Genomic DNA, 26,060 nt, shown 5'->3' with positions numbered 1-26,060 from the left:
GCGGCGGCGGCGGCCGTGTGAGGGCGGCGGCGGCGGCCCGGCCCGGTCCCGGCGAGCCATGCGGCGGCCGTAGCCATGCAGCGCGCCGAGCTGCGGGAGGGGGAGGCGGCGGCGGCCGCCGCGGCCTCCTACCGGGTGCTCAGCCGCCTGCTGGGCTACGGGGCCGGGCCGGAGGCGGGCGCGGCGGGCGGCGCCGTTACCGGCGCGGCGGGCGCGGGGCCGCTGGGCCCCGGCGGCGGGCGGCTGCCGGCGGCGGCGCTGCCGGGCGGCGGGACGCTGCGGGCCCCGCGGCCGCCGCCGCAGCTGATGGTGTTCCGCAACGCGGCGGAGGGGCGGCCCGGCGAGGAGGGCGGCCCGGCGGCGGGCGGCGGCGGCGGCGGGGGCCCGGCGGGCGGCGGCGAGCTGCTCTGCCCGCGGCACCGCTGCGCCCTGGAGCCCAAGGCGGCGGCCCGGTGGGGGGCCGCGCCGCCGGGCGGGCTGGAGCTGCAGCTGGCGGCGCTGGGGCTGCGGCCGCCCGGGCTGGGCGCGAAGGGGCCGGCGGGCTGCCCCTGCCCCTGCCTCGGCCCGCCGCCGCCCGCCGGGCCCGCCGCCGAGGAGACCAGCGACGCGCTGCTGGTGCTGGAGGCGCTGGAGCCCGACGAGGCCGGGAGCTGCTCCGAGGAGGAGCCGGGTTCCCCCGGCCGCGGGGCCGCCCGCGCCGCCGGGAGAGGAGCCGCCGGCCCCGCGCCGCCGCCCGCGGCCCCCGGGGGAGCCGGAGCCGGCCCCGGCGCCAGGAAGGGCTCGCTGAAGATCCGCCTCAGCCGCCTCTTCCGCACCAAGAGCTGCAGCGGCGGCTCGGCCACCGGGGACGCCGCCGCCACCGAGGGCCGGCGCACCGGGGAGCTGCCCGCCTCGGCCGGCAGCCTGACCGACGTCTGCGGGGCCCGCGGCCGAGAGCAGGAGGCGGGCAGGTACGGGGGCAGGGGGGGCGCGGGCCCCGGCCCGGGGGGCTGAGCGGGGGGCGGGGGCTGCCCCCGGCCCGGGGGTGGCCGGTGGGGTGGGGGGGGGGGCTGCAGGAGGGGGGTTGTGGGGAGCAGCCCCGGCAGACCTCGGGGCTGTCGCCGCTGAGAAAGCCGGGGGTGTGACGGTGTGGCCCCGCGGCACGGGGGGAGAAGGGGTGCCGGTGCCGTCACTCCTTGCTGGAGGTGGAGGACGACTGTGAGGTGCGGGTGCCATCCCGCAGACGGGCACCGTGGCCATCCGTCGGCTCCGAGCTGGGCTCAGGCCTCCTCTGAGCGGCTGTCAAGGCCTCGCCTTCACAGCGGGGTCGGCGAGCACAGCCGGAGCCCGGGAGAGGCCGGCGGAGGAGGAACACGCTGCTCCGGGCCCTGCATCCCCAACGGGGATGGCGGAAAAACGTCCAGGAGCAGGACCGGTAAGGTGGCGGGTGGCTTGGAGGAGCCGCTGGAGCCCCGGGATGCTGCAGGCGCCGGCCGAGCGAGGAAGTGGTGTGCCCTGGCAACGGCCTCCGGTGACACTGCGCTGAGACCCAAGGGGCTGGCGTTTCCTCTCGCCCTCCCGCGTCTTGCAGAACGATTTCCTGAGGCTCGCGAGCGTCGCAGTTGGGCTTCGGCCTCGGCGGTGGGTGCTGCCACGGGGGCTCTGCTCTCCCCGTGTTCTCCTGGTGCTCGGTGGCAGGACGTGGCCGGAGGAAGCGTTGGCAGCCAGAGGTTGCGTTAGGCTGGAGGAGCAAATCCTGGGACCTGTCGGTGTGGGACCCCATGCTCCCCCCGTTGTTCCTCAGCCCGGTTCTGTCGGCTCCGGCACTCCTCGGCGGCTCGCCCTGCTCCAGCCTCGTGTTTCAGCAGAAGACATGAGCTGCTTGATACCAGCTGGGGAGGGTGAAGGGCTGATCTGTGCCCGCTGCCCGGGCTGCGGTCGGGGTGGGCCTCCTGCGCTCCAGAAAACACTTTCTGTAGCATTTCCAGCAGCAGAACTGAAATTCCTCGTGGAGGAGGCAGGGAGAGCCTGCCCAAGGTCTGTGCAGCCAGCCCGGGAGCAGCATTAAATAATTGAATGGACTCTGGGTATTACAGCACAGCCCTTTCCCTGCGGGATTAATTAACCTCACGTTAGGCTTTTGGGGTGTGTTGCCTCCTCAGTGCAGCTGAAGACCTGTTGATGGGTGAGCGGGAAACTTTCTCCAGGCTTGCTCTGAAGATGCTGACCTTGGGTCAGGTGCGACCCGCAGCACTGGCTTGTGGTGCCTGGGCACTTCAGCAGCCCAAAAGGCAGCCAGGCTGTAGCGGAGGCCAAAATTGCTTCGCCTTTGAAGCAGGGGACGGTTTCTGAGATGGGGCAGCGTCAGCTCCCAGCCCTGCAGCTGGTCAGGGTGTTCGAGTCCTCCGTAGAGCTCGTGTGCCCCGCGAGGAGCCTGGCTTTTGCATGTGGGGTGGTGATGCACTTTTATACAGCGGCTTCGTTCCCCATGAATGACTAAATGGGCCTCAAACGGTAGCGAGCCAAGTTGCCTGTAATGACATAATGTTTTGCTAATGGGCTTGTGGTTTATTCGGTCCTTGCGCTTGACGAGAGCGAGGAGTCCTCAGGACCTCCCCGAGCCGGGATTAGGCGGTGGAGTTGGCAGTCGTGTCTTAGCAGGTTGGGAGCAGAGAAGCACCGTATCGCTGCCCAGGCTTTCCCTCTGCTCGGGGAGTTTAACGGTCGCTTCTCGTGCTCCCGTGTCGTGCAACTCCGCCGTGCTAATTAGGTGGTATTTTAACAAAGGTTACTTCAAGGTGCCTGATGCAGCAACTTTTGTGGTTCAGGGACAGCTTTGCTGCTTCCAGTTCCAAGAGTCCCCTTCTGCCGACGAGGGCTGGATTATTTGAACGATGCTTTTTGCTCCTGTGGAGCACAGCTCCCGTGCTGGTGGGATGCGGGATGGGTATGCTGGGTGCCCGCATCTCCTGCACGTTGACGGGACAGTCCTGTCTGGCCCCGCTGTCGTCAGTGAGGACGAGTGGTTTGGGATGCCCGTAGCAGGTTAGACGCAGTTTAACTAAGCTGGGCTTGCTGGGAAGTGAACGTTTGGCCTCAGCAGATGCTGCTTTTCTTTCCCTCTCCTTTCCCAGTTGCCCTGGTCCCTCAGTTCAGAGATAAGTAGCGCAGTAACTTGATTTTCTGCTGTGGTCTTTGCTGGATTTAATGCCACACTAGTGAATGCCGTCTGCTGCTTTGCACCCGTCTTCATTTGTTGACTGGGGAGGGGAAAAAAAGCTTTCCTGGGTTCTGCTAAGAGCTGGAGGTTGTTGCCTCCCAATATGCGGCCCCCATTAATATAGGATGGATCTGGTGTTCACCGTGAGTTGCTGCTGCAGTCGCTCGTGGCTGACGAGGTGGGCTCGGAGCAACTTTTGGGTTAATTCACGGCTCTGCTTGCTATCGGGCTCTTGTTCCTGTCTTGCGAGTCTCTCCGTGGGCTGGCAGTGAAGGGTGCTCCCTTGGTCTGTGGTGGGTGTTATCTAGTCCGGCTCTTTTTTAAACATCCGCAAGAAGCAGAATTCCTGGTATTTGGAGTTGCTGCCCAAGCTTCCCATCGTGCTGCCGGTCCTGGAGACAGCACGGTGCAGCTGGGAAGGAAACAGCCCCATTATCTAAAATAAATAGTTGGGTGCTGCTGAGCTGCAAGAGGCTCAGAAACTAAATGTGGAGATACCAACGTGCGGCTTCTCACCCAGGGCCTGGGAGGTGAGATTTAAAGGTGGCATTAGCGAAACGGCTTTTTTTTTTTGGAAGCGATGTGTGCTGCAGAGGTAGCGGGAGGGAAGGGGACAGGGTTTGGCACCGGTTCTGCAGCTGGGTGGGTGCAGGCATACCTGAGCTGCAGCTGCATCTGCTGCAGATCGCTTGCCAGGTTGGTCCCCAGGTCTTGTAAGTTAGCTGTACGGATGGCCTTGGGTTTTTTAACATGTCTCTGTATTATTACATGCATAAAGTAGCACGTAGCCAGCCTGGGTGGCTGGGTAAGACTTGCCTTAGTGTTAACAGGACAGCGCTTTGGGACGAGTGAAGGCAGTGCCGTGGGAAGTGCCGGCTGCTAAGGCAGTAGCTGCGGCTATTGCAGAACTGGTGGGTAACTGACCCTAAAAATCCTTATGTGCTGGAGCTCAAGGGGTTTTCCAGCTTTGTGTGTGCACGAATCCATGCAGAATCTGCCCACGGCGTCACGGAATGGCAACGTCCACCTTTGGCTTTCTCCAGCTCTGCAGGGCTGTGCTGACCCGATGCAGCAGCGTTCAGGTACCCATCACAGGTAATTACTTCTCCGTGGGTTTCAGCATCGTTTGGGTGCTGCAGAACTCGAGGGCAGGAGGAGGAAGTATGGTGGAGACTGGGCTGGGAAGTGGGGGATTCAGTCCATGTGAATCGTTTCTTGCTCTCGCCCTGCTGCTGATGTGAGCTTGCTAGAAATGAGAAATCTCAGAAGTCGATGGCTGTAAAATGTTGGCATAAAATGTGGCTGTTTTGGTAACAGCAAAATGCCAGCAATTCTCCTTTCCGTCTGGCTTAGTGGGTGGAAACAGAGCTGTTACTATATTATAAGGTTAGTTGATATTAGTCCAGAAGTGTAATTTTGTGTGTGCATGTGTGCCTGATAATTGGCGAATTTTTCTCCTTCGGGGCTGGGGGGGAAGTGCAACCCTCAAACAGGTGCGAGAAGCTTAAAATGAAAACACTTCCAAACATTTTAATGAGATTTTATATATCAGGATGATGAGTGTTCTTGGTATTTTTATTTGCAAACTTTTAGTATTAAACATTTACTCACAGCTGTGTGACCCAGTGACGTGTCGGGACACAAATGAGAGAGGCATTTGGTCTGCCCTGTGAGAAGATGAGGGTGCACCCATCTGCTCCACACGCCCCGGGGCTCTTCAGTGCACGGCAATATGAGCGGAGCTCAGGTTTCTTCTCCCTGTAGGGTGGTTGAGTTGCATCCGCTCGGTGCGATCCTTCCTGAGGGGCGGCAGTCCTTGCTCAGAGCCGGTTTTATCTGCAGCTTTGTCCAGGCTTTGCAGGAGGCGGCGAGCAGAGCTGATCTGAAGCACAGGATAGGGTTAAGGTTCAGGATCAAACGCATGCTGGGAGGAGGTTGGAGAGTGAGGAAGACATCCAAGAGGAACGGTGTAACAGGCTGCTTGCAGTGGAGGTGGGGTGGTGTTCTGGGTGGTGAGTAGCACTGGTCTCTGAGCTCCTGTAGACCTTCGCGGTGCAGATGCTTACCTGGATGCAGTGGGACCAGTTTCTCTGGCCAGCACAGTGAAGTTGCGTTATTTAACTTGGAGTAACCTTGTCTGACCCAGTACAGACCTACGGACTGTCCGGTGCTGGCATGGGCATTGCACGACGTACTGTGGATGCTGGAAAGACCTCTGTCAAGGCTGCGGCACACGAGAGCTGCGCTTGTGCTTGGCTTTGTTCTTGTGCTCCCTTCTGAGGTTGGAGGGAGTTTCTGGCACCAGGGACTCGTTTCTCTACTTGCCTCAACCATAGATTCAAGTCCTCGGGGCGCCATACTCTGTGCCTCAGTTTACCAGCATTTTCTCTGCCTAGATCTGGATAAAGCCCTTTAGCGTTGCAGTAGGGAAGATGCTGGAAGGAGTGGTTTTGTGTGGGGAGAGCGCAGGGCTGGCTGCAGCCTTGTTACAAAACTGCTGGTTTGGAAAGCAAGCTTCACGGGAATTGCTGGTATTCCTAGGTTCTCATCAGAGGTGCGTTTTTAGCTGTTTCCATCCATCTCGATGGCTCTGGGTTTAGCTCGCCTACCCTTCACCTGCATTTTGAAACCCTTTGGGGGATGGTGTCCTCCAAACGCAGCGCGAGGGCATTTGATGCGCTCGCTCTAGGCACAACCCCTAATTGCACAGGGACCCAACCTGTTTGTCAAAGGCGTTTGGCAACGCCTGATCCAGAGAAATAGCGTGACGTCTGTTGTGAAACAGCTTCTTGGCTCCGGTTACCACACTTGCTTGGGGTTTTTCTTTCCAAAGACTTTATTAATTACCTAGTTAGAGATTTGCTTCGTAGTAGGACGGAGACCTAGCTTTACTGGTTGACTGCCCTACTTAAGCCAAAGCACTGCTCTAGGAGTTGAATAAACACGCGGCATTGAGCTGTCTCGAGCTTCTGTAAAGAATGGTGAAAGCTCTCCTGGTTTGAGAAGATCAAACGGTGTGTTCTTCTGTGGGGATGCACTGAGTCTCCCCATCTCCACTAACGATGTTTTTCTTATTTCTAATAGGAAACACAGACTGACAAGAACTCAAAGTGCCTTTTCCCCGGTTGTGTTCAGCCCCCTCTTCACAGGTAAGGATTTGAAAGATCTACAGCATGGCATTTCATTTTGCTGTGAAAAGAGCAGTGTGTGCTTAGTGATCGACACCGAACGTTGCTTCCGCGTGCAAACCGGGATCTCTGTGAAGAGTCCCTCTGTCCTGCTTGGCCTCGAACCCTGAACAAGAGGAGCTGTAAAGAACGTGGCTGTTGCACGTCGGCGGTTTGCAATTCCTCCTGTTGAAACGCAAGTTTGAGTTGTGCTTTCGGAGGCGAAGGGCCCTCCTCTGCGCGGGGCTGTTTGCATCAAAGTAATTTGGAAGATCCCCTGCAGAGCAAGTGCAGTTTGGTGCTCCCCTCCTGTGGCTTGAGAGGGGCTGAGACCAAGCCCCGCGTCCCACCTGGACTGCACGCCGATGTCAGCAGCTCTGCTGCGTGACAGCAGTGGGAATTGAAACCTCTTTTGTGGAGCAGCACATTCTTCTGCGTGTTTCCCCCCTCTCCCCACGTCCTGCTGCTTTCTGACCTTCGCTTTTCTGCTGGGGGCGGGGGGGAAGTTGGCCAGTTTATAAATGGTGCGAGGGGGAAGTCCTGCTCCGCTGGCGGCTGAAAGCTGTAGTACTGAAAAGCTCCTAGTCACGGTCATGTGCCTCTTGCGGTGTGTGCTGATCGTCAGAACAGTCCTAGCCACAGGGCTTGGGGCTTCCTTGGGAGAATCCTGTCTCAAGACTTGCGTGAGTAGGAATCTAAGGTCATAAGTGAGTTTTTTAATCAGTTGCCTGGGGTTTTATGTGGCTTGTTATGAAGGTCAGATTCAAAATGAATTCATGTTGAGGGTCTTATTGCAGAGCAAAGGAGTCAAAATGTGATTGTGTAGCGATAGCTGTGTTAGGAAAAGCCGGTGGGTAGAGCTGAAAGCCTCTCGCTGCTGGTGTAGGTGTTTGATAGCAGTCAGTGGCTGGAGAGCTCGGTGCGGGACCTGGTGCGTGGTTTGTGTTCCCGAGTAGGGCGAAAGCCTCTTTGGAGAGCAGTGGTGATGTTTGAGATTTAAACCAGTTCTTGGGAAGACAAGTGACCTTCAAGGCAGAGCGTTTGCTTGACTTACCTGAAACTGGTAACTGGAAGCTGCTGATCTGCTCCTGCGGTTTCTTGTAGCTCATTCAGCTCTTGCAGAAGCGGGCGGCAATTCAGCGGTGGTGCTTCTTGTCCTCTTCTCCATTCCCACATCCCTTCAGGTGATGTCCTGATAGCTGGGCAGCGTGCGGAGGACATGCTCCTCGTGTGATGCAGCTGGCTTCCTGTAAGCATCATGTACCTTTATTTAGCAAATGAAGGCTGCTGAAAGTGAGGGCTGCTTCTGCTGCTTTGTCAGCTGTTGCTAGGGGAAGTTGTGAGTGTAAAATCTGTAATTCTGTGTGCTGGTGAGGGGGGTACGTGGATGTGTGTGCAGAGCTGCTTTTCTTCAAAAGAAACCACAGAGGAGAACCTGGCGTTGACAAATTTTTGCTTTAAATTTGGGAGGTTGATTTGATTCATTGTTAGTTTATCCCATTAACTGTTTTTGAAATTACTTATGTCAGTTTTTGCCAGTTGGTGGAATACTGGCTGTGCCCTCATAGGAGCTTTTCCTTTGCAGAAGACCGTTGAAGCGTCCCCAAAGTGGATGTCTGGATTTTAATTGCTTTGGTTTGTTGTTGACTTCTCCAGTCTTGGTTTCTTTAATGGCTGCTGCACAGAGGATTTTCTGTGACTGGGACCACCAAAGTGGGACAGAATTCAAATGCCTGGCCCAACTTGCAGAGCTTCTCAGTGATTTGCTTTCAGGTTAGTGTGTGGGGCGAGCGAAGGTTTTTAGGAACGCTGTCCTCACCTTTCCCGACCTCTCCTTGGGTGCCTCTCGGATGTGCTGGCTCCGTAAGTCCACCGCAGCTGGTGTTGGGAAGGATTTGGAAGCTGAGTTACTGCAACCCCTCTTAGTCTGGTTGTCTTGTTTTTGTTTGTACAAGATGATTGCAGCCCAGGCACTTCATTTTCAGGGTGTGGAAATGAAAGAGTGGCTGTGTGCATGCGTGTGCGCTCACACCCATAAGTCCCCCAGGGAGAAGGTACCTCGGATAATAACCAACCCTAAATACTCCTCTTAAGGTGGCTTAATAGATAGGACTTTTAAAAGCAGAAGGAAGCTGAGTCAGTATTGTCCTGTGTAATGCATGGTAAATACATTGTCAGGTACTTACCAAGAGGTGGATGATGCAGTGTGTGGTATCTGGAGCAGAAGAGGAGTTCCCTGCCCACAGGAATTGCAATCTAAGGCAGCCAGCTTTCGTTGTCCTTGAGACCATGGTTCAGGTGTTCGGGATGATTTGGTTTATGTTGGTGGTTCATCAAAGCCTGGTTAGACTGATTTTTTTTTTTTGGAAAAAAAAGCCTTGGCTGTGGTAACACCACTTAGGGTCTCTCTTGGGGATTTAGGTGTTTTCTGTGCTGACTCTGTACCAGTCCAGTACTGAGGCTGATGCTTTGACTTTGATTTGATGGCTTCATTTCTCTCCTGTGATTTTAGACCGATTTTAAGCTTTTCTGGGTTTAAGTTAGACATCTTAGTTTGTGTCATTATTTTCCCAAGCCGTGTCCTGGATCCAAAGCCTTTAGGCTTTGGTGAATTCCAATTATTTAATGTAAAAGCCTGCCCAGCTCCCTCTTATTAATTTTAAGAGCTGGTACCTTCATGGCCTTTGGGGTAAAAGGTATTTCTGTTTGATCATCTGAGGCATTGGTAGGCAAACTCAGACTGGCATTAAGAGGAGCATTATCTCAGAGTCCTGCGCCAGCGGGTCCCACGTGAAACCATTTCCCAAGCACTATACAAAGTGCCAGCCCTGTGCAACCGTTGATGAGCTCTGCTTGATATGTGAACTTGGTGCTGAAAAGGTCTGGCCATGCCTTCCTCATCACGTCCTCCTGGTGCTGGACTAGACGGGGTTCGGGCACGCGTACCGGTGTCATTCCCTTCTGCCTGACCTTTGGGCTGCGGTAGCTGAGCTGATCAATGTCCCCAAAGCGGTGCAGCAGGGAAACTCAATTTGAAAACAGCTAACGAGATCATCTTCCAAACCCTGCAGCGGTTACTGCCCCTTCTCCTCTCTCCTTGCCTCCGCGCGCTCAGCCTCTGCATGCCCCGGAGAAGGTGCGATACTAACAGTCTTGCTCCACCAACCTTCAGGTGAAACAGTGTCACTAGTGGACGTGGACATCTCTCAGCGAGGACTGACCTCCCCTCACCCTCCGACTCCGCCACCTCCACCACGAAGAAGCCTCAGCCTGCTAGGTACCGTCCTGGAGAGCGTCCTTTGCCGTGCGTCCCTACGGGAGTGTAGGAACTGCCCGTCTACCCTTGCAGGGACGGCGGAGGAGCGTCTTGAGGGTCCCTGGCAGCGGGCTCGCTGCCTGCTCATCTGACCCCGTAACACGCCTGCTCACCCTTCCCTGGCGGAGGATTTTTTTTGCTGTTCCTTGAAAGCTTCAGTGTGTCTCTTAGATCAGCCAGGAGTGGAGGGGGGTGGTGGAGCAATGTGAGGTGGGAAGTAACGTGCTGGTTTCGTAGCATTTCTGCTGCTTTTGGAAAGTTCCCCCCCCGCCTTCCTACCCATTGCCCAGCGAGGCCGGTTCCTTTCTGTGCTCTCTAGTCGGTGGAAGTGGAGGCTCCCTGGGAGGCTGCTGCACCGGGAGCCTGGCTTAGCTGCTCTCCATCCTCCTCTGGAGGAGCTTCCTCTGAGCAGGAGCAGCTTAGGATGGGTAAAGTCAGCCTTAGTGAGCGGCACCTTAAACTGCACGTCCCGTGTGCCGGGTCTGTGAAACCTCCTCTAAATGCCTGTCTTGTGCCGCAAGCTGCATGCGAGGAGCTAGCTGGGCTGGAAAAACGGACTCCTTCACTCTAGGAGTGCGTGTGAGCATGCATGTGTGTGTGCGAGGCTCCGAGGTGGTGTGAAGCGGCAGCAGCTGCCCGCACTCGGAAGCGAGAGGAGGATGGTGAGCTGCTGGTGGAAAGCTCCATCTTTGCCTCTCCAGGCAGCGCCGAGTGCCGGTTTGCTTGGGCCGTGTTGTCAGGTGCTCGTTCGCTTTCCTGTTTTCTGAATCTCTTGCCTCTGTTCTCTCCTAGATGATATCAGTGGGACGCTGCCTACATCTGTCCTAGTGGGTCCAATGGGCTCCTCCCTGCAGTCTTTCCCTCTGCCTCCGCCTCCTCCGCCCCATGCCCCAGGTCAGCTTAGCTTTAGCAGCAAGGCTCTGGCTTTCACTTCAGAGATAGGGACTTTGGGGGTTTTCCTGGTAAACTTAAAGGCCGAAGTGCAGCCTTAAAGAGCAACGGTGCTGCCGGCACTGCCCGCTCAGGGACACGTGGTCCTTATGCTGCTGAGCGCTCAGGCACCGTTGTGTCAAGGCTCTGGTTTCCGTGCGGTGTGGCTCTTGTTGCCCACAGTAGTCTTGCTGAAGCTCATGATTGCACCAGCTTTATCCTCAGTTCAGCATCTCTCCTGGTTCCTCTTGGGTTCAGCAGAAGTGCAGCCCACCCCGATTTACGGTGTATCAGATAACGTGTTAATGAGCGTCAGTGATGTTGGAAAAGAGCTGTGGGAGTGGGGTTCAGTGCAGGAGCCCCAGCTTTGACAGCCAGCCTGGTGTGCAGTCCAACTGAACAGCACATGAGGATGTTTCCTGTGCTTGCTTTCTGTTTCCTTCAGGACCCAGAGGGCTTTAACTGCCCCTTTTTCAGGATGTGTGTTCATTCCTGCCAGCCTGTGCCTTCCCTCTGAGCTAGTGTAAGGGAATCGCAGGTGAAGGCACTGAGTTAGTCGCCTGGGAAGAGCCAGGTGGTGATTCCTGCTGTGTCCTTCACAAGGACGTTGTCCTTCCATCGGTCAGCCCAGCTTCCTCCTCCACCCTGCAGCTCTGCCCCTCCTGCCCTGACCTCTAGAGCCGTGCGAGGGGGACGGGGGCGACTTGTCCTTGGGGTGAGCTCCCCGTGGGTGACCGTGGCCTGGGCTGTCTCTCCCTCTGCAGACGCCTTCCCACGGATTGTGCCGCTGAGGCCGACGGAGGCGATGCCCGGCCAGCCCGCCCCGCACCTGCAGTGTCCGCTCTACCGCCCGGACTCCAGCAGCTTTGCAGCCAGCTTGCGAGAGCTGGAGAAGGTAATGGTAACGGGGCGGGGGGGTGGTGGCAGCCAGAAGGAAAAGACTGCAGCTCTAGGCTCTGGTTTTGGGGACTGATCATCCCTTTTACAGACTTGGGAGCATAGGATTAGGATAGGACTGAATAAAAACCTCCTGCCTTTCTCCCAGTGAGGTCTCTGAGTCTAGAAAAGCATTTTGTTGTGTATGGAAGGGGTGTTGTAGTCTCATCTGTTCTTTTGCCACTTCTGGATGGTAAGGGATGTGATGGTGTGCTCTCATCTAGGAGCAACGAGTCCCACCCATCCATAGTCCTGGGTGGATACAACCAGGCACTTCCATTTTGGCATTTAAAGGGAATTAACAAGAGCAAATCGTATTGCATTTGGTTGCTGATAAAATCTTTCTTGCTAGTATCTGCTGACGTTCTAGCTGTCTCTTTTCCTAGTGTGGGTGGTACTGGGGACCGATGAACTGGGAGGACGCAGAGATGAAGCTGAAGGGGAAGCCGGATGGGTCCTTTCTGGTCCGAGACAGTTCTGACCCTCGTTACATCCTGAGCCTCAGCTTTCGGTCGCAGGGCATCACCCATCACACCAGGATGGAGCACTACAGAGGTAAGAGCCACGGGCGGTTCTGGGGATGCTGCTGACAGTGGAGGGCTGTGACTGGGGACCGGTCTGATCGCAAGGTCCCAAAGTGGTGCTCGGGGCACAGAGCTGGCAGAAGAGGGGGAGCAGCAGCAACGTGTCCTCACTCTTATGTTGAGGTTCTGCAAGAGGTCTCGGAAGCTGCATTTGACTTTGCTTCTTGTGCGTCAAGTAGCGACTCTCCTTATAACTCTGAAAAATTGGGGAATACAAGAGTTCCCTGTGCCTGTCCGCAGGCTTTGCTTTGGAAAACGGGACTCGAAGAAAATGATGATGGCAAGGTCTTTGGGATCCTGTGTTGCTGAGATGTGATGTACAGCAAGAGCCACTGTTCGTAGCTGTCAGTGCTTCACGAAATGAAGCTTGTTTCCCTGTCAAATGAGAAGTGATCTTTTGGTGTCGCGGCTCGTCGCCTTGCTTTGTTCTCCCCCTGCCCGAGGGATGCTCGGCAGTGGGACCAGCTGCAACCTGTCCCAGGCTGAGGCTGTAGCTCCACCATGGTGGGTTTTTATTCTGAGAACTTGTGGCATGCTGTTCATGCCCTTTCTTCCTGCTGTGCTCGCCCTCCTGCATGGGCTGCTTCTCACCTCGCCCACGCCCTTTGTCTGCTCATCTTCACGTGTGGTTTTCTGTATCGAACCCTTGTACAGACAGCTGTCCTCAGGCTGAGTGAAATGCCCAAGAGGCTCAATGCATGGGGGGAAGCTGCGCTGTAACCAGTGGGTAAGCTTTAATAACAGCTGCCTGTAGAGCCTTGTCATTAAATGTGCCTGCAAATAATGGGTTCGGAGGCTTCCCAGCCAGCCTGCTGCAGAAAACAGTGGTTTACAACCTTTCAGAGCAAAGCTCATCTTTTTCGCCTTTTTGCCCTTGCCCCAGGGATGCCACTGTTGTCGTCTTCCACCGCTGCTCGCGAAACCTGGCAGCACTTCTGGTCTTGAGCCCCTCTGATGGGAAGATGCCCCGGTGTTAATTCTAGCTCGTCTAGAGCCAGTTCCCCTGTGCTTGACCATTGCGTAAGGACTTTCATCACCCTGGCGTTAGAGAAATTACAAGAAGCTCTTGCAGCTGGAGGAGGTGTGAGGCTGCCTGTACAGTGGATACTTTTCCACAATTGAGTTTTGGAACAAACTTCTCTTGCTGCTGGTCTGGTTTCTTATTTTGGGGATGGGATACGTCCGTTCTCAGAGCTTCCTTAGCCAGGTGTGCTTCCCTTTCCCCAAGCTGTCCTTCTTGCTGTATGGATGGAGGGTGGTGCTGCCACCCTGCCTAGAGCAGCACTCCCAGCCATGGCACTGCATCAAGGGCTTCATTTTTGGGCGCAGCGCTTTGGTCTGCGTCGGCAGCCCTGCGTTCCCCCCAGGACTAGCTGCCTTGTGCTGAATGCGCTGCGGCACCGTGGAAAACTGCAGACCTGAGCACTTTGATAAACCAATGAAGATGACAAATGGTGAGGCTGGGGAAACAGTAAAGAGAGAAATGCTTGACCTTCAGGTTTCAGGTAGATAAGAGGAAGAAACCAGAATTTCTTTGTCTTTTTTCAGGCGAGCGGAGTAGGTGGGCTGGGGAGGCTGATATTTGTGCTTTGTCCTTTGCATCTACTGGCTGCTTTTAAGGGCTCGTTCAGATCCGAGGTTCCCAAGAAGAATTATTTTTGTACTTGCTGATCCTGGACGTTTAGCAGGTGCTAACCCAGCTCATCGCTCCCTTTGGCAGGGGTGAGAGGTATCTTTTCCCAGTAAAGCCTACCAGGCCTAGCTGTGGGGAGAGGAGGTGTGTTTTAATCTTGTGGGCTGTATATACCCTCTGTATTGCTGGTTGCTGTCCACCCTATAGAAAGCCGTGAGTGCTGGACATCCTACAGAGCTACTTCCTCTAGTTTTTCTGTTACAGGTTGGTGCTGCGGAGCCTGTGATGCTGCTGGGAGAGCTGCTCCCCCCAAAAGTCCCTGGCCTGAAAGATGTACTGGGTACCTCTGACTTGGCTACCCCTTCTCCTTAGCACAAGTTCTTTACATGGATGCAGGGTGTTTTCAAAGTCACTCCGCTGCCTTTCTGGCTCTGGGCTACAGTCCTTGCGCAGAGGAGTGGTGTCACACACCTCCCGCTGGAATCCGCCCCGCTGCAGGCGTGAGCCTGGCTCTGGCTCCTGATGGGCTCTGTCTTAAACAGAGCCCTTGTTTTCCCATTTTCCTCTTCCTGGCGAAGCTCCGCTCTTTGGCTCTTGCTGGAGCACTGGCAAATCTGCAGATCGAAAGGGAGATACAGGGGGGACGGAGGGGGATGTAGGCAGTGCTTTGGCAAGTAAGGGGGGATAAATGGCTGTGTTTTGGTGCAAGGAGGGGGTGTCTGGTTGCAGCACAAAGAGATCATGAGACTGGTGTGACTTGAGGCTTAAACTAACCTATTTAGAGACCTGTAAACCGGTTAGAGAGCCTGCTTTTCCTGCGTTGCCCATCTCTAGTTTCGTTGTTTGCCGCTCGAGCGCAATGCATATGTCGTGTCAGGTGGCAGTATGGGGAGGACTGTGTCGGTGTATCTTGACTCTGGTTCTGGCTTGACAGTAATTTGAATTAAGGTGTTTGAAACAGCTGTCGAGAACGTGGAGCTGTTCCCATGCCTGCTTTGAGATAAGTGATCCTTGACAGGCATAGGGCTGGCAGAAGAGGACTTCACCACCTGGATCGCTGTTTTACATACCTCTGTGTGTGGGCTTAACAGCTCTGATGTGCTAGCTTTCTTTGGGAGTGCTGTTGATGGGATACCATGGAGGGGCATCTGCTAACGCTCTGATAAAGTATGTTTTGATAGTTTAAGTTTTAGACCCAGCAGTCGTTGGAGGCTGTTTACAAGTTCAGGCAAGCATGACTTGTGGCCATGCTTGGGTTACAGTGCTCACGTTGTCATGTCTTTTCTGCATATCCTCAGCTCTTGGAGAGCACTGGTTCCAGTGGAACAGCATCCTTGCAAGCTGGTGCCACTGGTGTTTCCTCTTGGTGCCCTGTCTCGTCCTAGCTCCATGAGAAGGAGTCAGCCTGGGGCATTTACCTGGCTTTTGAGAACATCAGACTTGTGACTAAACGTCTCCTTTTGCCACCGGTGCTCCTATAACGTGAAACCTTTTCTGTTCTGTTGGAAGGGACCTTCAGCCTGTGGTGCCATCCCAAGTTTGAAGACCGCTGCCAGTCTGTGGTGGAGTTCATAAAGAGAGCAATCATGCACTCCAAAAATGGGAAATTTCTCTACTTCCTCCGATCCAGGGTTCCAGGTGAGTCTCCCGCTCTGAGTCTGGGGGATGCTTTGCTCTGTGATTAGCTGCTGGTCTGTCCTAGAGAGCCAGTTTAACGTGGCTTTAGTCTGCTGCGCTCAGTGCCCCGGTCTGCATCCTTGCCCAGACTTCTCTGAAGGATCCTGAGGAGCAGATCTCTCACTCAGCAGCTGCACCACTTACTTGTGGTGGTAAGGAGACTTCCCAAACCTTTCTTTCCAGGGGTATGGAAACATGATACTGTCTCACACTATGACAAATGGAGCTGGAGACTGGAAAGCTACTCCCTCAACAAGCAATTATTTGGCTACTAAAACTCCGCTTTCTTCCCTCCCTCAGTCTCAGTACTGCTGTTCTTATGAACCACTCTGTGCTTTGTAGTTTCTCAGTTCTCCCTTAGCTGAGACCCACCTGGGGCTGTCGAGGGGAGAGACGTTAAGTTGAGCGTGTGGGAGCGTTTCCAAGTGTGAGCTCAAAGTGAGCTTCAAGTGATAGATACTGTAGATTCAGAGTCCCTGGGGGGGGACAGTGATGCCAGAGCCCATCAACAGGCAGGTGCTTGCAAGCAAGGAGGGAGTGCTAGTGAAGCTTTGTTGAAGCATGTTTGATTGCATGCTGTTGGGATTGCAGAGTGCTTGTTTCCCCATCCATCGAACTCTGGTTCCTTAAATGGGCTCACATCTCCCTCCTGCTAAATCTGGGCAGGCAACTGGACCAGTATCTTCTGTATCTATTTTTTTTTCTGTTTTTTGCTGGTCTGTCTTGACGTACTAGAAAGCTAGCCAAAAAATCCAATGTGAAGGGAAGCGAAGAGTCTGCCAAATAGGCAATTGTGCTCTTTACTTGCGAGAGAGCAGCAGTGGGGGACGGAATTTGGAGGGCGGGTGAGCAGTGGTGCTTTGAACAAAACAGAGCAGGAATGGGAACGCTGCCGTGGTGAGACGGGTGGCGGCAGTGAAGCAGAGAGGGGCAGGAGCGGGAAGAGCGTCAGGATTGCTGCTGTAAATCTGCAAATGAAATTATAGTAAATTTGCTCCCTATCCGTATTGCCATCATGCCTGCAGGCCCTGATGGTGACAGCAGCCTCTCCGTGGCACTGCAGCACGGAGAGGATTCGGCCCAAAGAGTTTCTGGTCTAGAAGAGGCTGGAGGGGAGGAGGGATGGGATGTTCCCTCTTCAGGGTTCCTAGCAGCGCTGGAGTCGCAGCCCAGATCTGTTCAGTGTTGCCCTCTGCTGCAGGCACCGCCAATAACTGGAAAGCTGATTTATAATGTGGCTGTGCTTTGGGGAGGAGAGGGATACAAAGCTGGTTTTGCAATGTACCCTACCTTCAAAAAATCCTTTCAACTTAAAGATACTTTACCATCCTGATCCTGAGATCTCTTCCCCTTGCGAATAGGGCTTTGAGAGCTTAGGACTCCAGGCAAATACCTTGGAAAGGACTTGGTCTAGAAAAATATAATTGAAAAAGAAAATATTCCCCCCCTCAAACAGCGCTGTGCATCTGCTGAGCAGTCCCTTGCTGCCTGGTCCCTGCTCTGAGCCACCAGCCAGCTGTGCTGCTGGCTCTGCGTCCTGCCCCTCTCCATCTGGGTGCAGCATCGGACCTGGGCGCTTCTTAGGGTCGCTGCGCCTTGATCCTTGAAAAACAAAGTCTCACACTGATGCCTGATCTTTAATGGGAGAACACTTAGGATCTGCATCTCCCCAGTGGGCTCGTTAGTGCTGTTCTGCTGAAATGTTAACTGCTGCTCGGAGGAGGGGGCTGTTTCCAGCTTGCATCTGGCTCCTGGCAGTGAGGCATGTGGCTAGCACAGCGTGCGGAGCTCGTGCTTCGTCCCTGTAGTTGCTGGCTGAGCTCCCAGAGGCTAATTCCTTTTTGGTAGGAGAATAAGGAGGAGGCGGGGGGAGAATCCAGCCTTCAATTGATTGCTGTTCTTTGCTTTCTCAAAAGCTGGCTCACAGCTTCCTGAGCTGCCTGGAGCAGTTTTGAGCCCATCTTAGTGTGAAGAGCTTTCCCTTTTCTCCTTTCACTTCACTGCCCTCAGAGACAAGCCAGCAGGAGGGGGTTAGAGTGTAACTAGCTTTGAATCCTTCTGTAAAGACAGATAAAACCTTGTGCTGTGAATGAACCCAGCTCCCAAAGATCCTTCCTGGTGCTCCTGCTGACCTCTCGGTTCTGTGGGCTCGATTGTTGCTCTTAACTTTGGGGGAGGAGGAGGAGGTTGCGGGGTGGGGGGACAGCTGGATGCAACTCGCTTTCAGCCCTGCGAGGTTGCTCCCTGCATGGGGAGCTGGCTCGAGCGAAGCTGCTGCCGCCTCTGCCTTTGTGCCCAGCCTCGTGACCCCAAGAATGAGCAACTCTGGCACAGCTTGAGCTGACCAAATCCCCCAGCTTTTTAATGCCTCGCTAGAACTACCCAAAGGGTTATGCAGAGCAAAGCCTACGTGCCGGTCATGCTGCCTGCCTTCTGCTTCAGCTTTCTTCTGCATCCTTTCAAAACCCTGTTGCTTCTCAGTATAAAGTGATGCTTCGTCTACTAGTCCTGGGAGAGGGGGGTGGTTAGGAGCTTGCAGTGTCCCGGGATCTGCTTTCCACAGCCACCCCATGGCATCAGACCTGTTGTTGCCTTGTGAGGAAGGCTGGAGATATTTTGCAGCCCAAAGAGTATCACCCCTGGAAGGTTTGGCTCCCCAGCCCCAGGCGATTCTGAAGCAGCGGGCTCTTGGGGATATCTGCTGTCGGACACAGGCTTGCAGAGAGTTCTGGTTCCCAAGAGCCGGCGGTTGCTTTCTGAACCAGTTCTTTTCTTAATATAACACTTGTCTCCAACATTGCCTTTTTCCAAAGGTCTCCCTCCAACACCTGTCCAGCTCCTGTATCCAGTCTCCAGGTTCAGCAATGTCAAATCCCTTCAGCACCTTTGCCGCTTTCGGATCAGGCAGTTGGTCCGAATAGACCACATCCCCGAGCTCCCGCTGCCCAAGTAAGTCTCAAGGGCTGGCCTGGGGACGAGTCTCTCTGGTTTTCTCCCTGACCCTTGCTGCAGCAGGCAGTGAGGAGGCATCTGTATCGGCAGCAAGGACTCTGGGAGGGCGTAGTTGACTTCTTCAGCCTTGGGACAGCAAGATAAATGTCCTGTGGTGTGTAGGGATGCATGTGGGAATGGTGACCGGCTCAGGAGTGAGGTGTTACCTGCCAGTGCCGCAGCCTCCAGGTACAGGCTGCTGTTCCTGCTGGAGGTGACCGTGCTGGGTGGGTTGGAGGAGAGGTTCTGGCTGTCCTTTGTGGAGGTTGACGTGGTTGTGGCTCAGGGTTAAAGTTTCTGCCCATTCCTTTCCCAGGCCCCTGATCTCCTACATCCGCAAGTTCTACTACTACGACCCGCAGGAGGAGGTGTATCTGTCGCTGAAGGAAGCTCAGCTCATCTCCAAACAGAAGCAGGAGACCGAATCCTCCACGTAGCGAGGCTGCCTCGCCCGTCTTGTTGCTGTCATTGATGGTACGTGTGTACTGCTGGTCCGTGCCCCATCCTGTGGGGTCAAACGTAAATCGCTGTTCCCTCTGATTGCAAAGAAAACACAAAACCCTTCCGAAGAAGTTGTGGCTATTCACTCCACGGTCTTTTACCATTGTCCAGCTTTCCTTGGGGAGGGGAACAAGGCTTCTGCTGCTTTCTTGTGCATATTTGTGCCCACACACGCCTATGCTCACACTTGTGCCAAACCAGCTGCAGTCTGGGGCAGATCCTGCCGCATCAGGCGGGCTGTTTGATCCCTCTCCCTTCTCTCTTCCCCACTAGGAATTTGATTGTTGCCATCCTGTAGCCCGAGTCAGGCTGTGGTGGGAAGGAGGCACGCGACGGTGAAGTCTGCTTCTGCGGTGCCGCTTCTGCTCTCAAGCTCTCTTGTACAGAGAAGAGGGTTCAAGACTCCTAAGAAGCACAGCAGAACGGGAATAAGAGCCTTGGCTCCTGACTGAGGGAGAGGGGTCTTGGAGACAGCTGAGCCCAGCTCGTGGACTCGTTGCAGAACAAAGAATGTCATGGCACTATTTACAATTTTTTGAAAGTTTTATTTTTGATGTCGTCTTTTTTTTGTTTATTTTCAGCATGAGAAATACTGTCTTATGATCAGCTGAATTTTATTATCCTCCCTTGGAAACTTCAAGGTGGGGAGAGATAGAGAGAGAAGGGGACTCTTTAGGAAGATCATCTGCTCCAGGCATTATGGCAAGACTGTTCTTTGGCCCTCACCAAGAGGAGATGCAGCCAGAAAGCTGCTTGGAGGCAGCCTGAGACAGAATCACGTGCAGCTACGTGGAATAACCTCTGGGGAGCATGGTGCTCTGAACGGCGGGCAGCTGCACAGCTCCCCTGCTTTCCAGGATTTGGGAGAAGGGGACCGAACCTAGTCTTGGGCAGCTGAGCTTTGCAACTGGATTTGCAGGGTGGTCCTGTATGCTTTTAAGTTGGGTCCAAGGAAGGAAGAACACGTGAGCCATTTGGATGTCCTGGAGCCTTCTGCCAAAGGGAACGGTTGCTGCTGCACTGGGGAGCAAGGGCTGCTCCTCTGAGGAGGCATTGTTCCCTTAGCAAACACTGGAAGATTTCGCTGAACCCCTGTGATAAGTGGAAGGAAGGTGGCAAAGCTGTTGCTGTAACTGTTGCAGCAGTCCGTGGACCAAAGGTACTTGCTGTAGTGATCTCAGTCTTTCAGAGCCGTGGGACATGCACTTTCAGCCTTTCTCTGGCTGTGTCCAGAAGCTGTGAATGAAGTGGCTTTCTGTAGAGCTGTGAAGGATCCTTATCAGGAGTCGCTGGGGCATTAAGAGGCATCTGTGGGGTGACTTGGAGCAAGAAACAGATAACTGAGAGTTCTTTTAGAACGGCATCTGATCTCTTCGAGCTTGCTTGCTGCTTCCTCCTCTTCCTGGGATGTCCATGGAACCACAGCAGTTCAGAAACAGTAAAGCCAAGAGAGGTGGTAGCTCTTGCTGTGTTTCTGGGCTTGGCACGAGCTGAAATACTCACCCACGCCCCTTCAAATCCTCGTTCTGCTGTTTCATCCATTGCAGCAACTGCAAAGAGTTTGCATTTCATGGTGAAGTTTAAAGCTTGCCCGAGGTGATGCTGAGAAGTCTGGAGAAGCATCTTTCCTCCTGTATTTAAACGAGCAAGTGTTCCTGTGCTCTCAACCCGAGTGAAGGAAACGCTCCATCCTCCAACAGTGTGGTCTGAAAATGCGATGGTGTGTGTGGCCCCGGCCTCCGGATCCAAGGTCGGTGCCCTGTGAGCTGGCTGCAGTCACTCAGGAGCTGCTAGGACTTTGGTCTTGCCCTGCAGAATGATCTATGTCCTTGAATTAGACACAGTCGTGTGGATCTTAAAGCAGCCTGGAAAAATTCTGATTGTCTGCCTCTGCCAAGCCGTGCTGTGAAGGGTGCTAACAAATCCTGCCCTCCCTTTCTTCTCCGTCACCTCTGGCCTCAGTTTCAGTCTTGGAGAAAAAGTATGTTATTTAGAACAGATTTGGCTTCCAGATGCAACTAACAACTAAGCTTCAAATTCTGTAGAAATACCTCATTGGACACTACTCACTACTGACTTTGTGTTGCGTTTTCGGGGCAGTGGTTATCAGGAAGGAGCTGCCCCAAGACGTCCTGAACAGCATATCCTGACCCTTGGTGAAATTGGAGCTAATCTAGTCTACAGCTACTGTGTCCCCTCTGTGTGGGGACCAGCATTCACCCCTCCGCAGCCGCCGCTGCGTTCCCTCCCCTCGGCTGTAGACCTGCGTCTCACACCAAGTTATCAGTGGAGCCTGCAAATAAGTGTAACTGCTTCAACTAAAACGCACAGCACGTTGGGTGAATGTCAGAGGGGAGGAAAAAAAAGCATCTGTACTTGTGTAGGTGAAACTCAAGTATCCACGCACCTGGCCCTGCTGCATCTCGGCTGTCCATGTGCTGAAGATTTGAATCTTCCAACTTATCCATATGCTGGAAAGGAAAACCTTCCCGGGAGCCAAGCCTGGTTCGATGCCTGAAGTGTCCCAACTCCTTGCCAGCGAAGAACAGTGTGCCTGGTGCACATGTCTCCTGTCAAGCTTCTCTCCAAAGAGACCCCGGAGGCAAGGATACGATGGGGTGGACCAGTGCATGTGGATAGGTGATGGCCTGTGGGATGCGTGAAATGGGGGAGCTGTGAGTTTCTCTTTGCCAAAGCCAGGGAGAAGCCGGTCCTCTCCCTCGTGTGATGGTGGCGACAGCATTTTCACTCCTTCCTTCCCCGTTCTGGGATGGAGAGGCGCAGGCTGGGTTTGGGAAGGGAAAGCAGCTGACCTGGAGAGCAGACCAGGAAAAACTGCTGGACACTGGGAATCGGTGCAGAGCCCGTCCTGCCGACGCTGAGCTTGCCTGGGGTGAAACGCACAACCCTGCTCCGCGGCAGGTCAGGAGAGCCGTCCTGCACCGCTCCATCCCCTGCCCCTCCAAGGCAGCTCTGGGGGTATGCAGGGAGCTCCCTGTGTACCCCCAGAGCTCCCTGTGTACCCCCAGAGCTCCCTGTAAGGGTGGATGGGGTGGCTCTGCGGCTTTTGGAGCTGTTGAAGAACAGACTTTAGGGGCAATACTTGAATTTACGTGTATTTGATCTGCTGTTGCTGTCCTTGGGAGGACTTCTCCCAACAGTCTGCCGGTGCTTCTGCTGTCACTTGAACCCTGCGCACGGCGGGGGCAGCCCTCCCCAAACTGAGGCCAGCAGCAAGGTTTGGGGTCTGTCTGCAGCAGCTGAAACGACGGAGGAAACGTGCTCTGAGGAGCTGGATGGGTGATGGCGGGACACCAGCCTGGCACGCTGATGTGCTTGGTGTCAGCTGTAGCTGCACAAGACCCCCCCATCGATCCGCACCCACAAGAGCGGTGGGATCAGCTCTGCCGTGAAGGTGGCAGATGCTCTTCAGCCTTCCCAGGGCCCTGCTCCACCTCTCCTTGCTCCAAGACGGGCAGGGGAGCTGGAGCGTGGTCAGCGCCAGCCTGCTGCCTGTGGCTAGTAGTGCTGGATAAGATCCCAAGGTTAACTGTAGTTAACAGCCTTCTCTTGAAATCTGTTTAAAATAAAGCCATTCCTAGAGTTCCTTCACATCTAGGTGGAAGGGGAAGGAGGGATTTGATCTGCTGTTTGGGCGTGGAAAAGGTCCAGAGCTTTTCTTTTGAGGCTGGGTGTGAGTGGAGCAAGCAGAGCGGTCTCTGCCGAGGGGGTGATGGTCTTCACGGACACGGGTGAGATCTCAGAGGTGGCTCGGTCCTGTCTTGCCGGTGAATCCCCATCCCTGTTTGGGGAGAAACACCTGATGTTTGTATCCTGCCCGGAATGCTTTTGTAGGTTGGTTCTGGAGGGTGCCCTTATCCTGCTGATTTGGAAAACATTTTTTATAGCCTCCTTTGTCCAACGTTGAATTCTGCAGAGGTTGATGCTGTCCTCCTCCCTCTATCAGGGGCAGAAGGAGAATGAAACAGACCATAAAAACCACTGAAGCACAGAGTACCCATGGAAAAGCTCCTTTTTCACCTGGAGCTGGTGCTTTTTCCGCTGGATGGGTGCAGCCTTCAGCCGTGTGTTGTACCTGGTTATCAGGTTGGCAAGATCCCATGGCACAGTTTGCTCGAGCCGGCTGCTCCGTGCAGGGCCCCCGCTCCTCTCCCTGCAGCCCGTTTCAAGGTGGGGAATGTTCTGGCTTGCTCCTGCAGCGTGAAATTTTGATAAACCAGGGGAGTTTTCTCACATGGCAGTTTTCAGCTCAGCATTGACCTCCTTGGGGCCAAAAGAAGGGGAAAAAAAATTCATTCTTGGCTTGGTTTGGGTGGGACCCACTGTGGGCAGGGTGGGAACCACCTGAGCTGCTCATGCAAGAGAGAATCGGTGGTTTTGAAAGCACCAGGCACGTGGCGCTTACATATCTGGCCAGGTTTTAAACCCTAAAAGTGTTTTTAATAGGGACCTGTGTTACCGCGCATGTGCCTGAAGGCGCAGGGAGATGTGCAGGGTTGTGCCCTGGCCGGGCAGGCTCTGCTGCGGGTGATGGTCGAGGCTGATACCTTGTCTGGGAGCATTTTGGGGAGGAAAACACTGGAAAGCAGGGTTTGCAAAAGGAAGGATCTTCCTGCTTCCAGTGGGAAGGGAACTGACTGTTGTCCTTTGTTCTTTGCAGTTAAGATCTGCCCTTGGGATGATTTTACCCGTAAAATTGTCCATCAGGTCCGAGCCTGCCCGGTGGAGGGCTCGTCAGGGACCCAGACACCCCCCCCAAGCCCCCTCGGCTGTCAGGGTGGAGGGATTTATGGGCGTGCTGCGAGCAGCGCCCACAGCGCTCCCCTCCCCGGCCCCTCGCTCCTCATCCACAGTCTTCCAGGTGAGACCGGGCAGGCGGGACCCCCCTCCCAGCCATCCCCTGGGATTAACGGGGTCCCGGCAGTGCTGCCTCCGACCGTGCCTCCAGCTGAAAAGCACAACCGGTGCCCAGAAATGCAGTGGCATCCCCGGGCGAGCTCTGGGTGCCCCCCGGGGTGCTCCCCCACCCATCCAGGGCTTTATTCCGAAAATCGCTGATGGGCAGCGAGTGACACTGGATCCGGACTTGCCTTTAGAGAAGGAATGAGCAGATAGCGGCAGCTCCGAGTGCAGGACCTCGCGCTGCTCATCGCCAGGACTGTTGAACCACCCTTTGGTAGAAATGCAGCTTTGCTTAATTTTATCTTTTTTTTTTTTGGTGTGTGCTTAATTTATTAAAATAGTTGCTGTATAATTTATTTTCATAAACTATATTAAAAAGTTACTAAATGGTAAAAACAGACTTGCAGGCCAATCTTTCAGAAGAAAAAAAATGTTTTTGATATAAACACAACAAATGCACTTTTGGGTGTGTTTGGATATTTTTGGGGTGGGGAGGGGGAGCCTGGCTGTACCTGTGGGTTTGTCTGTATATATTGTATTAATAGGCATGTTTGGCCTCTCGTGTGGAGACGTTAGTAACTGCTGCGGGTCCTGGTGGGGAAGCTGGCGTGAAGTTCCTGGTTTGGTTTTTGGTTTTTATTTTTTTTTTTTTGTAAGTTGTCAGGGAGGGAGAGCTGACTTCTGTGTTTGTAACTCATTTCTATCGTCGTTTTGACTGATGGGGTTAGGTTTGGTTTTTTTTTTTTTTTGGTTGGGGTGGGAGGTGGGAAGGGAAGAGAGTGGGGGTTTGAAATAAAATAACTGGAAATTGTTTCATGTGCTGTGTGTTGTCTGAATCCCGAGCCACTGACTCCCCCTGCCCTGGGGTCCACTTTGCCCCCATGCTTGCAGCATCCCTGTGGGGTGGGATGGCGACCCAAGGGATGGAGATGCCCGGGTCCAGCTCCTGCCCCCCAACTTCACCTTGGCCCCTGCCCCAGCCCTGCGGGAGCCACGGGCGGTGCTCCCCCCGCTCTGCGCTCGGGCGCTTTGAACGCCCCCGAGTTTGGCAGATCAAAGGCTGCGGAGCGACAGAATGGGGCTGAGGCGAGCGGCACGCAGCCCCCACCCCGGCTGCTGCCTGCGTGTGCGGGGGGCTCGCAGCCCTGGGGGGGCTGCATCCCCCTTCTCCTCCTCCATCGCTGGGCGTGGGTGTTGGGGTGCAGCGGGGCGGGGGGCTCCGTTCTTCCCGCTATGGTCTTGGCCCCAGGGTTGCTCCCATGGTCCTGGCCCCGCTCTGTGCCCCAGCCCCGGGCACGGTCCCCGGGACAGGGCTCTGTGCGGGGACAAAGGCGCCATTGACGGGGCCAGACGGCCTCTCCAGGCGGGATCCGACATCTGGGGCCTCCTCCTGAATTTTTCCTCGGCTGCTCTGAGCCCAAGGGCTGGAGCCAAGATGCCGACGGCCCCCTCCATCGCCTGCCTACAGCCGGGCAGGGTGCTCCCGGCAAAGGAGGGGAGCGGGGAGGTTTTGGGGTTCACCCAGCCCTGGGGAGGGTTATGCCGCGGGGCAGGGATGGCTGCACCCCAGGATTTGCCCTCGACAGGGAGGCTGTCCCGGGGCTGCGGGGAGCCACGTGCCCAGGGCAGGGATGGGGCACCCCCTCGGTGCCCCCCGCAGCCCCATAAAGCCCCTTTGTCCGGCCGCCTCCGAGCCGCCCTGGAAAAGCCCCAACATGGCTGCGCTGCGCAGAGCTTATTTTTAACATCTCATTAGCATCAGAAAGCAGCAAATTTTCCCCGGTCCCCCGCGAGGTTCGGAGCCCCCAGACAAAAGCCGCTTTCTTCCCACCCGCACTCCCTGCTCGCCTCGCCCCCCCCCCCCCCGGCCCCTGGGGTGCTGCTGCAGCATGGGGCCCCCAGGACCCCCACCCGCCCCCCTCCCTGCCCCATGGGTCCCCAGGGCCAGCGGGGTGCGGTGGCCCCAGTGTGCGGGCTCAGGCGAGGCGGGGGGACCCGGGGGGTCAAGCGTCGCTGGATCCCGGTGCAGCCAGCCCTGCACCAGGTCCCCCGCTGAAAAAAGCCCGTTGGGGTGTCACTGCGCTGCTCCCCCCACCCCTAACCGCGCTCCTCGGCCAGCCCTGACCGAACTGCGAGGCCAGACTGACCCGGAGGTGGGGTACGCGGCATCCTGTCCCCCCAGTGCGGCATCAGCTCGGGGCTG

General features: G+C 55.3%; 1 protein-coding gene across 1 annotated transcript; it reads left to right on the top strand.

The window, feature by feature from the left end:
- Positions 1-75: 75 nt before the first annotated feature.
- On the top strand, positions 76-19,467 carry SOCS7 (suppressor of cytokine signaling 7). Its single transcript, XM_009814703.2, has 10 exons — positions 76-950; positions 6,284-6,348; positions 9,539-9,643; positions 10,475-10,576; positions 11,377-11,507; positions 11,935-12,103; positions 15,275-15,403; positions 18,256-18,391; positions 18,750-18,907; positions 19,208-19,467. Exons 1-9 carry the CDS (start codon positions 76-78, stop codon positions 18,868-18,870), a joined length of 1,833 nt encoding a protein of 610 aa, XP_009813005.2. The 3' UTR covers positions 18,871-18,907; positions 19,208-19,467.
- Positions 19,468-26,060: the final 6,593 nt, after the last annotated feature.

This window comes from Gavia stellata, chromosome 28, assembly GCF_030936135.1.
Source record: "Gavia stellata isolate bGavSte3 chromosome 28, bGavSte3.hap2, whole genome shotgun sequence".
Lineage (NCBI taxonomy): Eukaryota > Metazoa > Chordata > Aves > Gaviiformes > Gaviidae > Gavia > Gavia stellata.
The sequence above is the reverse complement of the archived record's forward strand: the minus strand, read 5'-3'. Positions and strand labels throughout refer to the sequence as shown.

What these genes read in the sequence shown, in the direction of transcription:
- SOCS7 (XM_009814703.2), top strand. Translation starts at nt 76, where the DNA reads ATGCAGCGCGCCGAGCTGCGGGAGGGGGAGGCGGCGGCGGCCGCCGCG. An exon ending in GTTCAGCCCCCTCTTCACAG is followed by an intron (nt 6,349 to 9,538) that starts GTAAGGATTTGA and finishes ACCAACCTTCAG; the next exon opens with GTGAAACAGTGTCACTAGTG. An exon ending in CAGGATGGAGCACTACAGAG is followed by an intron (nt 12,104 to 15,274) that starts GTAAGAGCCACG and finishes TTCTGTTGGAAG; the next exon opens with GGACCTTCAGCCTGTGGTGC.